This window comes from Triticum dicoccoides, chromosome 7B (genome assembly GCF_002162155.2).
Source record: "Triticum dicoccoides isolate Atlit2015 ecotype Zavitan chromosome 7B, WEW_v2.0, whole genome shotgun sequence".
NCBI classification, from domain to species: domain Eukaryota; kingdom Viridiplantae; phylum Streptophyta; class Magnoliopsida; order Poales; family Poaceae; genus Triticum; species Triticum dicoccoides.
Window position 1 is genome coordinate 762082492 of NC_041393.1, and position 13120 is coordinate 762095611.

Consider the following 13120-nt stretch of genomic DNA (forward strand, 5'->3'; position numbering starts at 1 on the left):
TCTCCCGAATAGTTGCTACGATGCTAGCCAGTGGGTCTATCGCGATTTCATGATGAAACTATAGGTCCCGACCTACTTGAGATAAAAGAGCCAGTTTTCTCCAGCCTTTTTCTGTTTCTTTTATTCGTTTCTCTCCTGGCTTTTTTGTTTTCTTTTGTTTCTTTTTTTATCTGTTTTTTTTCTTTTTTTTTCTTTTTGCATTTGTTTCTTCGGTTTATTTTTCCTTTGGTTTATTTTCTTTCTCTTTTGGTTTTATTTTTTGGTTTTTATTGTTTATTTTGGTTTTTATTCTACATTTTTTATATGCCAACAACATTTTTGCAATACACGTCTAGCATTTTCCAGTAGAAAATTAACATGTTTTCAAATATAAGATTAATAAAATACATGGTCAACATTTTTCCTATACAAACTTTAACAAATTCAAATGCTTGATTAACATTTTTCAAATAGAAAATTTACATTTTGGTCAGAAAAAAAATCTATGCAGATTGAACATTTTTAAATGCTTTATTAACTTTGTTTGAATGCAACATTAACATGTTTTTAACACATGGTCAACATTCTTTCTTAAATACATTTAACATTTTTCAAATACTTCATTTTTTTCATACATGGTGTACATTTTTTCTACACACATTTAAAAAGTTTCAAATACTTGTTCATCAATATTTTTGAATGGCTTAATTAAAAACAATTATACACATGACCAGTAAAATTCATCATTTTTTAACACATGGTCAACATTTTTTCTATACATATTTAACATTTCCCAAATGCTTGATTAACATTTTTCAAACACTTGTTCAACAGTTTCTTTCAAATGCTTGATAAATGTTTGTGTAAATACATAATCAAATTGTTTCATACACATTTTATTTTTTGGTATACATGGCCACCTGCACAGGCACGGGTCACCGCCAGGAACAAGAGGACGGAGCGGACGGGGTGGGAGGTCAATGGTGAAGGGTACGGCGCTGAGGGACACAAGTGCGCGGGCTGAGGCGACCAGACGGCTGTCGGGCTGCTCTAGAGCGCCGTTTTGGCATGCCAGGCACACGGTGACCACGTGTCGGAGGCATTGTGAGTGTCTGCGCCACCGTACATGTGTGCATCCTTACTGGAATAGAACTCCAGTGAATATATTTGTTAGATCAACAGGGAGGAGCTCCATTACTTCAGCAGAAAGAAGCCCAAAAACATCAGGTTCGATACATAATACATCAGTAATAGAAAAGAGAATAAAACCTCTATAACCTCACACTAGTTGAACAAATGTTACAAGGATCAAAACATGGTCAGCCTCTCTCCTGGACTTGAGCACAGGGGGATTTGGTCCACCCAATCTTGGCAGCAGGTTTTGGAGATGTAGACAGAGGAGATCCATCTTCTTCAACATGTGATCCTTGAGGAGCAGGCGCCAGCGCCATTTCCAGACATCCAAACGGCACCATTAAAAACAATACTACTCCCTCCGTAAAGAAATATAAGAGCGTTTAGATCACTAAAGGAGTGATCTTATATTTCTTTACAGAGGGAGTACCATTCATGTGCTTCCACACAGCCCAGAGAATAGCAGCAAGAGACAGTATATATGAAAACGACAACACATGGTAAAGGGCACTCAATCCAAGCTTTTGCTTGATTTTGTTCAACAGAAGACTTTGGTTGCTTGATCATAGCCAAAGAGGTGACACACAAACAAAGAAATTGCGAGGAATTAAAGTGCAATGGGCCTAGATTCCTTACAAAGGCACTAATCCAGCATACTAATTTCAGCCTAGGTTCCTCAATCATTTAAGAACATATCTGAAGTACAAAAAGAGGGTAGTTTTGTTACTAATTGTACAGCGCTGACACAGATAAAGACAGACTGGTCTATTTTTCAAATTGAAGGGGAAAATAGTAAGATACTGTTCTGTTCCTATTATACAGTTGCTAATTTCCTCCAGATCCATCAATTCAAGAACCACACCCTAGAAAGCAACAACATTTGGATGATGCAACTTTGAAAGAATTTGTGCCTCCCTCCAAAAGTCTTTGGTCTGTACATAAATGCAAGTTGGCATTTATATCTAATGAAGATAATATGAATGTGCTCTATCAACCATGTTTCAATTTCAAAATTTCGATTACTATTTCAAAAATTCAAAAAGATATGGACCTCAAAACAGATTCTCCTTCTCAGAACAAATAAGGGAGAAACAAATACATAACCAGCAGACATGTACAGACTGAATTAACCAAGGAAGTTGCATTTCTGAAATTGAGCTAACAACAAAGCATGCATAACCAAGAACTAAACAACATGATCTAACAAAAGGTAATGATTCTCCAAGCAAAGCAACTTTGGAGAAAAATGCAAACATTGGGAACTCTCAAACCAAAGTTTAACATCAAACCTTCCATCATAGACACATTTTTAGTCGGCAACAGCGAATGTTTTGAGAAGAAAACCAAAGTTTTAACATCATCGCCACTGATTATGCCGGATTTCAATCAATTAAGTTGTAACAAAGCAACTACTGAATCTCAAAAAACGACTGAATCACAGCTAAAGTTTCCTATCAAATTTTTTGTCTGAATGTTACACAGCAACAGAGTTTAGATTTTGCCCATGGCGGGGCGACAGAGTTTTCTCAAAACTCTGCAGCCGTCCGCTGCCTCTTCCCCTTCCCGCTGTCAAGCAGGAAGAGGTCAGCGCAGTCGATGGGGACATGCCTCCCGGGTCCAAGAACCTCCATGGCGCGGTAGACCTGGTGGCACGAAATGTTGTGGCCTTCCCTCGGGGGGGAGTCGCCCACCTCCAGGAGGAGCACCCTCTTGGCGGCACCCTGCCGGTGCCGTGGAGACGATGCTGATCCCTGGATGGGGGGCGGAGAAGAGGATGCCGGCCCCGGCGCAGAGGATGCCGGCCCGAGAGACGAGGCCTCCAGGGAAGGCGGAGCAGAGGAGGCCGGCGGCTCCAGGGAAGGAGGCGGAGAGGAGACGGCGCTGCTGCTTCTTGCGCTGCTGAAGACGTCGCAGGAGCGCTGGAGCAGAGGCGGCGAAGACGTCGGCGCTGGAGCAGAGGAGGCGGCCGCGGTCCTTGTTGCGCTGGCGGTCGGTCCCTGTCCCTGGGACCTGGACCTCTTCTTGGTGGCGACGCGCGGAGACGGGTAGACCTTTGAGAGCGCCAGCTCGTCCCCGCCGGCGAGGCGTCCTGCCTGGCCGGGGAGAAGGAGCTCGTGCATGATGAACCCGCCGCGGGGTCCACCCTTGTGCTCCGCCTCCTTGGAGATGAAAGAGAAGGCCTGCTTGGTTCCGATCATCTTGTCGGGGGCGGCTTCGACGGGGACGGGGGCGCGCTCCGACTTCCAGAACCCCCCCGGCACGACCCTGCTTCTTCTTGCATCCGTCGCGGTGAGGGGGCGTACCAGGTTCACGAAGTAGGAGGCACGCTTGCCGTCGGGCGATGTCGCCGGCGGATGGCGCCGCAGCAGATCCTGCGGGTGGTGGCCGTAGACGTCGACTCCGTGGACGAGGTAGGCGGGGAGCATCCAGGTGGGGAATCCGTCGACCCGTCGTCGTAGGAGGTCGAACAGCACCACGAGGCCCGCGTCTGTGTGCGGAGGCGGCACCTCGGCCGGCGGCAGGAGCCTCGCCGCCTGGCGCTCCTGGCCCTGGGCATCGGGCTTGCCGTTGCCGATTGAGGCCATCTTCTTCCCTTCTTGATCGATCTTTCTTTTTTGATCGATCCCTCTGATGTGATGTTGGGAGATTTTTGGAGTTGGGTTTGGGCGGCGGAGAGGGAGGGAGAGGGGTATTTGAAGGCCCGGAATTTGGAGGCGGTGCTGCTCTGCATTTCCATCTGGAGGGCCATTTCCATCTGGTCGCCGTGTCCACCATTCTGCCGGGAACAGTGACTTCCGGATGGATGTAATTGTCGGAGACTCGCGCGTGGACCGAGCTCGCCTCTCTTCATCACCACGATGACAAGTGCCCTTTTAGCTTGGCCGCGCCTTAGCGTCCTTGTGGGCGATGCACTCTACTTCGACGTTGGTGGGATCGTGGAGTGCCAACTTGGCGCGCTCCGCTTGTCAGTGTTGAAGAAGCCGGTCGCGGGCAAGGGGTGTCTCATGGCGGCGCAAGACAGCCGATCTAACCCTATGGTCAATGGAGACTGGGCCGAAGGGGGCCATGGGGTGCGCAAAACTCAGAGTGGTCGATCTTAGGACTTTGCTCCTTGACGGTGCCCCCTGGATCCCAGCACCTAGCGATGGGATTATTGGCGTCTCTCGCCGAGGCCACCCCAGATCATTTATGCTAGAACATATGATGGTACCTACATACATGGTCGATCTCAAGCCAGGCGGAGTGAGGAAGAAAAAAAGCTTACCCCACAGTCAATACGGCGCAGTAGCAGTACATGTACATCCCTGTTCCTTCAGGCATCCAATGTGACATTCCCCTCCCAAACTGAACAAATAGCAACATACACTTGTCAGCTTATCACAAAAGGAGATTGCCAAAGCTAAGAAAAACAGCATGATATCTCGATACAGAAAAAAAAAATCATGAAAGCATGTCAATATAAGCACGGCAATGGTCTACAGTCTGTGATTGGTGAGCATACTTGGTCAGAATAGAAAGCAGCACACTTGGGTCACTAAATTTATTTTTCCCAAAATTACGGAGCCTGCAAAAGCCAAGAAGAAAAGGAAATTATCTTTCTGGTAGGAAATAGCAAATTCATGGCGGAAATTAAAAGTGTTCAGTATGAGGATGAAATGATCAGATTCAAACATTTCTCCGCACACTTCTTCTCTATGAGATCGACAATCACGGCAGGAACAGGTTCTGGTCCACGACCGACTAGGCCTTTCAGTTCAGTGCCTCGCAAATCTTAACACATTCAGTGGAACAATGCCGCTCCTGCAGCAGGCAATCAACCATTAATACAGATCTTTGCTCTTATATACAAAGCTCTCAACATATCTCGGACTGTAGACATCACCGTAAAATCAGCCATGTCCTGTTCTTTCAGGCATCCAACGCTCCGACACTGAAAAAATAGCAACATACACTCGTCAGCTTATCACAAAAACAGCATGATGTCTAAATCAGAAAAATCATGAAAGCATGCCAATACTCAATGTAAACTACACTAGAGTCTATGATTGATGAACAAAACAGCACAGTTCGGTCACCAAATTTCTTTTCCCCCAAATCATGGAGCCTACAAAAGCCAAGAAGAGGAACAAACCAGGTGGTGACTAGCTGCAAGCTGCAGGGCGTTTGGGGGTGGCTCCGTGACGCGCCGCCACGCCGGCCTGGACCTTCCCCCACCGGAGCGGCGGCAGTGCTAGGTGAGGGGGGAGCGACAACGCGGTCGACACGAGCGGCCGCGCTGGTCGTCAGGGGTGGAGAGCGCGGAGAGGGAGCAAGGCGGGGGCTGGGGCTGGGGCTGGCAGAGAGACGGCGGCGGAGAGGGCGGGCAGAGCAAGCCGCGGCGGCGTGTGGGGAAAGGGGATTTTTTTTTTGAGCAACCGGGGAGAAGGTGAGATGGGTGGGCAAAGAGGAGTGGGTGATGTGTGTGTGGTTCAAGTTTTTTTTGTGTTTATAGGAAACGAAGAAAATACTCCTGGCAGCTCCCTTTCCTCTTTCTTCTCACCAGGTGGTACCCCCTGAAGAGAGCAGTTTCCTTCCCCTTCCCTCCGTTCGTCGCCCCATTGGCGACGGCAGGTTTGGGATTTCTTTTGGTTCATGTCTAGGTGTAGGCTTAGTTTTAGTTTGTTCACGCAACGTCGTTCGGTCGGTGCCGACATCTTCACCTGGAATAAATTTTTCCGAACCACGGCCTTGACAGCGTTCTACGACGGCTTTGAGGAGTCACAGATTTCTGTCCAGGCAAGGCCTTAAAGACAACGGTGGAGATCTTGCCGAGGGTCTTGTTTCTTCGACTTTGTCCACGCCGCGTCAACGGTTCCTTCAGCGTTGTCGCGAAGCCAAAAGTGTTGGTGTTGGAGGTGGCCGGCGTTGTGGCGGCTGTACCGTTCGAGGTATATGGTGCACCTAGAGTTTCTTCGAAGGTGGAAGATGGTTGCCGGTTCTGGAACCCCTCGGCGGCGCTGCCGCATGAAGACTTCAGAATCACGATCCAACAGGAGTGGAGATTTGTTTTGTCCCACTACCCACATCGACAAGTGCAACGTCGTTCGCAGCAGCGCCTGTTCGAAGGCTCACTGTCAGGACCCCGACTCAATTCCACATCGATCTAGCATGTAACACCTCATATCACTTTGCGGCCTCACGCACGGTATTCTCACGGGTGTCGCCTTACCTTTGCCCGGGACCGTTTGCGCCTTTTGGCACACGTATATGATGGTGTCGCTAGCATCCATATGATAAGGAGCCCGGGCTGACATGGCTAGTCGTAAACCCAAAGTGGCACAAACTTACAGGGACAGGCATCCATGACCCAGCATCGAACGTGTCGGTCATCAGCGAGTGAATCCAGGCTGTAGCACTGGGCTAGCAGGACTCCGGTGAACCGGGCTATAGCGGGCTAATAGGACTCCGGTATTCATCGTGTGACATTTCCCCGAAGGGACAGACACAGGAACGAAGAAGGACACATGCCGGCCAGCCTAAGTGTTCCGGAGCAGTAGCAAGCTACCATGGCTCAGTGGAAGCACTAGGAGACATTTCCCGGTAAGAGAGGCTACCAAGGATAAACAACTAGATAGTCAGATTCCACACATACCAAGCATTTCAATAACATACACACAATATACTCGATATGTGTAAATACAACATGGCATCACAACATAACTCTACGACTCAAGTATTTTATTCAATAGGCTCCCAGGAGCGAGATATTACAAACATGGGTCTCACGACCCAATATTTAGAGCATACAAGTCAAAGCACAAACGGAAGCTTAACATGTCTGAGTACAGACATCTACAAATGAAAAGGGCTGAGAAGCCTGACTGTCTACCAGATCCTGCCAAGGGCACAAGATCGTAGCTGTGGTAACAAGCTAAACGTCGAAATCCAAGCGGAACTACTAGTGAGACTGAAGTCTCTCTGCAAAAACATAAAATAGGCAAACGTGAGTACAAATGTACCCAGCAAGACTGACATCAGAACTATCTACATATGCATCATTATCAACAAAGAGGATGGTGGGGTTTAACTGCAGCAAGCTAGCTTTGACTCAGTGGCTATCCTAAACTACGATCGCAAGTAACTCTTTTGAGGTGGCGCACACGAGTCCACATATTCACCATATCAATACACCACTATGGATCCGCTCCCGTCTCCCTACGAGAACGCCATCCATAGCACTCACACTTATCTTGCGTATTTTAGAGTATCCACTTTCACTTGTCTATGAACTGTACAGGCAACCCAGAAGTCCTTTTCTGCGGACACGGCTATTCGAATAGATGATATTAACCCTGCAGGGGTGTACTTCTTCACACACGCTCCCACCACTTACCGCCGTTTACATGACATGTACTCGGCAACCTTCAAGCGGAAGCCCAACGAGGGTGTCGGTCACGACCTACCTAAACACTCAAGTCTCTAGTCCAGGTTTATCGCCTATTCGGGTTCCATCCGCGAGGAGATCCGGCCGGAGTTTCGCTCACAGCCCCAAACGATGTGTGCAGGGTTCCCGAGACACCAAATGGGCGCCCGGTACACCGTGCCACGTGCCTACCGCATCACAGCCCACCCCTCCGGTCAGCGCTGCCCACGGCCTCCAGCATACTACAAACACCAGAAACTACTTGCAACTCCTGGACAGAGGACAAGGGTGATTAAGAAGCCGAGAGGGTCCATTGGTTTCGGGCCCAATGCATGGTAGTAATTGTTTCATGGATCACAAACACAGAACTCAGTTCCTGAGGACGGTTTCAATGAGACAACCCACCATGTACTCCTACATGGCCTCTCACCGCTACCTTTACCAAATCGTATTCACACACTTTGCTCACACACACAGTAGGACATGTTCACACACCTCTAATTCATTCCCGATGAATCAGACCTGACTCAACTCTAAGCAATAGCAGGCATGACTAACAAGCATGAATGAGTAGGCACAACAGGGGCTCAAACAACTCCTACTCATGCTAGTGGGTTTCATCTATTTACTGTGGCAATGACAGGTCATGCAGAGGATAAAGGGGTTCAGCTACCGTAGCAAGTAACAGATGAATCGTTGTTGTCCTAATGCAGTAAAAGAGAGCAGGAGTGAGAGAGTGGGATTGTATCGGAATGAACAAGGGGGTTTTGCTTGCCTGGCACTTCTGAAGATAATATAGCTCTTCATCGGTGTCATCGAACTCATTGTCGGAACACGTCTATCGAGAGGGGGCAAATACCGGCAACCGAGAAGAAATACAATCAATGCAATGCACAATATGATGCATGATCATGACATGGCAATATGCTGTGATTTGGGCTAATGCAGCTAAGAGCAGGAAGGTTTGAGCTTATTTGAACCAAAGATTCAAATTCAAAATCAAACTATGAATTCATAAAGTGCATTATCATGTTTTGATATGAACAGCAAGGTTAAGTAGCTTAAACATGCATGAAACCAGTGCAGATGGATATATTGGATTTTTCTGATCATTTTTCATATATAAATTATTTCATTCTGAGTTACGGTTAAATTTCTATGAATTTTAGAAGTTTAGAGCATTTTCTGGAATTTCCTGTATAAAAATAAATCCAGAAAATACTTATTGCGTCAGCATTGCGTCAGGGTGACGTCAGCAGGTCAAAGGCGCCAGCCCAGGTCAAACCTGACGGCTGGGACCCACATGTCAGTGTAACAACTAACTAACAGAGTTAGTTAGCGTTAGGTTAGCACTAACCTAGGTTAATTAGAGCCTGGGCCCACTTGTCAGTGAGTCAACTAATTAACTTAGTTAATTAGTGCTAATTAAACTCACACCTAAACTAAATAGGGGCATGGCCCACGCGTCAGTGACCCTGGGGGGTTCAAACCCCAAGTCAAACGAGTCAACCTCGCCGGACTTGGTCCACGGCTCATCGCCGGTGACGCCAAAGACGGCGGAGGTGCTCAGGTTTGCGTCTCCGGCGACCAAACGGGCGGCCGAGAGCACGCGCGGGGAGCTGGGGCTCGCCCGCATCCAGGGAGGCATGCGGCAGCAACAGGGACGGCCGGAGCTCGCCGGAAACGAGCTCGAGGCGGCGCCGGCGTTCGGGTGTTTCTGGCTACGGGGCTGCAGTGGCCGTGGTATCACGTTCGTGGCACCTACAGCAGCTACGCGAGGCAGCGAGCATGTTGGACACGACGCCCGGACCAAATGGTCGCCGGAGTCGTGTCGGTGGCGAGTGCAGGCGGCGGCGCAGTCGGGCGAGAGGGGCGTGGCTGCTACAACGTGCCAGAGAGAGAACGGAGAGGGGTAGGATGATCAGAAGCTCACGTAGATCACGACGGGCGAGTCGGTGAGCTCGGGGAGGGGCCGGAGCGAGCGGGGCGGCGGAGGCGATCTCGGCGACCCGAGGAAGAAGAAGGCGTCGGGGGCGGCGCGGCAGGGCGTCCGGCGAGGCTTGGCTCGTAGAGGATGAAGCTGGAGATGATACGGAGCTCGGGGAGGCAGAGATGGAGCGAGGGAGTGGCTGTGGGCGCGGGGTTACGGCGGCGCGTCCATGGAGGTTTTGGCCATGGCGGAGAACGGGCGAGCGAGAGGAGTTGGGGGCGAATGGAGGGGTCCAGGGGGTCAGGGCGACGACGTGGAGGTCGTCCAGATGTTCAGGGGCGCGAGCGGCAAGCAGGAGGTGGCGGGAAGACGTGGCCGCGGTCGCTCGTGTGCGGGCACGCAGCTGCTTCGGGGCGAGGGGAGGAAGACGACGGAGGGCTGCGGTGGTGGGCTGGGCCAGTTGGCCAGGCCGCCAGCTGGGCCGGCCAGGTGGGCTGGGCCGGCACAGTGCCAGGCCAGGTAAGTGGCCCAGGTAAAATCTCTCTCTCTTTTATTTATTGTTTCGGTTTTCTATTATTCTGTAGTCTTTAGGGCTTTATATAAAATACTTAAACAGATCCAAAAATCATGAAACTAATCATGGATACTGTTTAAAATATATCCAACAGTAAACATTTTAGTTTATGATTATTTGAGCATTTAAAATATTTTATAGTATTTAAATGCCCAAATGCAAATAGAGTATGATTTAATTCAGAGCCCAATATGTCCTGCAAAAATATAAACTATTTTTGGTAGATGCTTACACCTCAAACCAGAAATGTTGAACATTTTTAGAGGGCATTTTGAGTTCAATGAAAAAGATTTTATTTATTTTGACCCTAGTTGGATTCATTTGGTGCTAGGGTTTAAACAATCCCCATTTCAAGTTTCTTTAAATTTAAACATGATGCATGGATGCTTATGCAGAGACAAGCAAGGCTTGAACTGGGGACATGACAACTCACCCCCACTAAACAAGAATCTCGTCTCGAGATTCAAGCGTAGGGTAAGATGAAAGGGGAGCACAAACTAACACAATCTTCACGATCCAGGTTGCACTTCAAATGAATGTTGATTCGATCACCATCATTGACTCGATGTCTTCCTCCAGAAACTCCTACCAATATGACCACGAGAGGGAAAAGAAACTCTAGAAGGATCGATCTTCTCAAAGATCGAGCAACTCATGATGTCTAAATCAGAAAAATCATGAAAGCATGCCAATACTCAATGTAAACTACACTAGAGTCTATGATTGATGAACAAAGCATCACAGTTCGGTCACCAAATTTCTTTTCCCCCAAATCATGGAGCCTACAAAAGCCAAGAAGAGGAACAAACCAGGTGGTGGCTAGCTGCAAGCTGCAGGGCGTTTGGGGGTGGCTCCGTGACGCGCCGCCACGCCGGCCTGGACCTTCCCCCACCGGAGCATCGGCAGTGCTAGGTGAGGGGGGAGCGACAACGCGGTCGACACGAGCGGCCGCGCTGGTCGTCAGGGGTGGAGAGCGCGGAGAGGGAGCAAGGCAGGGGCTGGGGCTGGGGCTGGCAGAGAGACGGCGGCGGAGAGGGCGGGCAGAGCAAGCCGCGGCGGCGTGTGGGGAAAGGGGATTTTTTTTAGCAACTGGGGAGAAGGTGAGATGGGTGGGCAAAGAGGAGTGGGTGATGTGTGTGTGGTTCAAGTTTTTTTTGTGTTTGTAGGAAACGAAGAAAATACTCCTGGCAGCTCCCTTTCCTCTTTCCTCTTTCTTCCCTCTCACCAGGTGGTACCCCCTGGAGAGAGCAGTTTCGTTCCCCTTCCCTCCGTTCATCACCCCATTGGCGACGGCAGGTTTGGGATTTCTTTTGGTTCATGTCTAGGTGTAGGCTTAGTTTTAGTTTGTTCACGCAACGTCGTTCGGTCGGTGCCGACATCTTCACCTGGAATAAAATTTTCCGAACCACGGCCTTGACAGCGTTCTACGACGGCTTTGAGGAGTCACAGATTTCTGTCCAGGCAAGGCCTTAAAGACAACGGTGGAGATTTTGTCGAGGGTCTTGTTTCTTCGACTTTGTCCACGCCGCGTCAGCGGTTCCTTCAGCGTTGTCGTGAAGCCAAAAGTTTTGGTGTTGGAGGTGGCCGGCGTTGTGCCGACGGTACCGTTCGAGGTATATGGTGCACCTAGAGTTTCTTCGAAGGTGGAAGATGGTTGCCGGTTCGGGAACCCCTCAGCGGCGCTGCCGCATGAAGACTTCAGAATCACGATCCAACAGGAGTGGAGATTTGTTTTGTCCCACTACCCACATCAACAAGTGCAAGCAGCGCCTGTTCGAAGGCTCACATCGCAGTTTTAATGCTATGGCTATCTCTTGGATCTTGGCTTAGTGGGGGTCGTTTCTTCTAGTTCGGCGACGGCGGCGGGTGAAGATTGTGGTCATTTTGTTGGTGGTTGCATGGGCCGGGAAGATTTTTCTGTAAAAAGTTATTTGCTTCCTGTAATTTCACTTGGTGAGTTGTCTCTTTGGATTTCTCCTTAGATTTGCCATGTATGATGTAATCTGTTGATGTTATTAATATAACGTGGTACTTGTAAAATAAAGTTTTTTTTGTGTTTAACTTGAAAATATGGCAAAGTCCAAGTCTATATTATTTTTTGGCAATTCAAGTCTATATATAGTGTGGCCCAATGTTCAATGTACAAAAAGAACCTAATTGCAAAATTATTGTTTTTATATAATTGCAAAATTACATTCAAACATGGACGAAGCCTTTCTTCCCATGATACCTCTGGCGGTGGCTAGGGCGAATAGGGTTTCGAGGGGACTCATCGGCGCTCGCAATCTCGACTAGGGGCGCGTCGGATCGACGGGGAAGGGATCGCTCGATCCTCCTCCCGCATTGGCATGGAGAACGCTAGCTAGTCCAGCTTGGCGATGGCAAAGTTGGAGGAGGCAATGGGGAAGCTGGACATTACAGAGGAGGAGGCAACCCCCTTATTGGTCGATGACGTCTGGACCGGAGCAAAATACAATCGGTTGGTGGAAGGGAAGATCTTGTATCGTAATCTATTCCATATATAGATGATCTTCCATGCCCTCCTCCTGGCTTGGGGAAACCCTAGAGGTCTTGTTTTTCGTCCACTGGGAGAGAACATGTTTGTGTCTGAATTTGAAACCCAGCGTGATATGGGCACGGTTTGGGAAGGATTGCCATGGCACGTGAGCAAGCACGCGGTGATCCTAGAGAAATTTGAAGAATGCCTGCGCCCATCATAACTCAAATTTGATAAACTTCAGATTTGGGCAAGAGAGATTATTCTTCCTTATAATCTGAGGAATGACACTTGGGATCTTCGATCGCCGAGCAACTTGATAAGGAAGCAAAAGTTGTAATTGTTGATCTGGTGGGTGGTCAGAGTCACAATTGATGTGTAAAAAACCTTCAGGAGTTGTTTTTTATTTGATGTTGAGAAACGACAAGGATTCGTATGATATACAATATGAGTAAGTTCCCCACTTTGTTTTCCATGTGGCCGTTCGGGACATTCAGATTTAGTATGTCCGACATCCGGTGCTAGAGATGATGATGGAAATCTTCCGTACAAAAATAGTTTTAAGTGCGCGGATGAATGGAGGAAAGCAAGTTTTGGGTTGAA

The 13120-nt window shown here is 48.6% G+C and overlaps 1 protein-coding gene across 5 annotated transcripts; it reads right to left on the bottom strand.

Annotated features, from left to right (window-relative positions):
- Positions 1-1114: 1114 nt before the first annotated feature.
- On the bottom strand, positions 1115-10908 carry LOC119336868. Of its 5 annotated transcripts, none has more exons than XR_005162865.1 (5): positions 10830-10908; positions 4997-5044; positions 4616-4914; positions 4379-4458; positions 1115-2045 (listed from the first exon to the last, which is right to left on the bottom strand). XR_005162865.1 is itself a non-coding variant. In XM_037608948.1 (5 exons), exon 5 carries the CDS (start codon positions 3696-3698, stop codon positions 2640-2642), a length of 1059 nt encoding a protein of 352 aa, XP_037464845.1. In that variant the 5' UTR covers positions 3699-4458; positions 4616-4678; positions 4798-4914; positions 4997-5044; positions 10830-10908; the 3' UTR covers positions 2372-2639. The 5 variants fall into 5 exon arrangements, 4 of the variants coding, with proteins under 4 accessions (XP_037464845.1, XP_037464843.1, XP_037464846.1 ...); XM_037608948.1 differs by lacking the exon at positions 1115-2045 and having other exon boundaries at positions 2372-4458; positions 4616-4678; positions 4798-4914; XM_037608946.1 differs by lacking the exon at positions 1115-2045 and having other exon boundaries at positions 2372-4458; positions 4616-4678; positions 4786-4914.
- Between the last annotated feature and the right edge of the window lie 2212 nt (positions 10909-13120).

Bases quoted from the DNA above. Each gene is read 5' to 3' on its own strand.
- LOC119336868 (XM_037608948.1), bottom strand. From the start codon at position 3,698: ATGGCCTCAATCGGCAACGGCAAGCCCGATGCCCAGGGCCAGGAGCGC.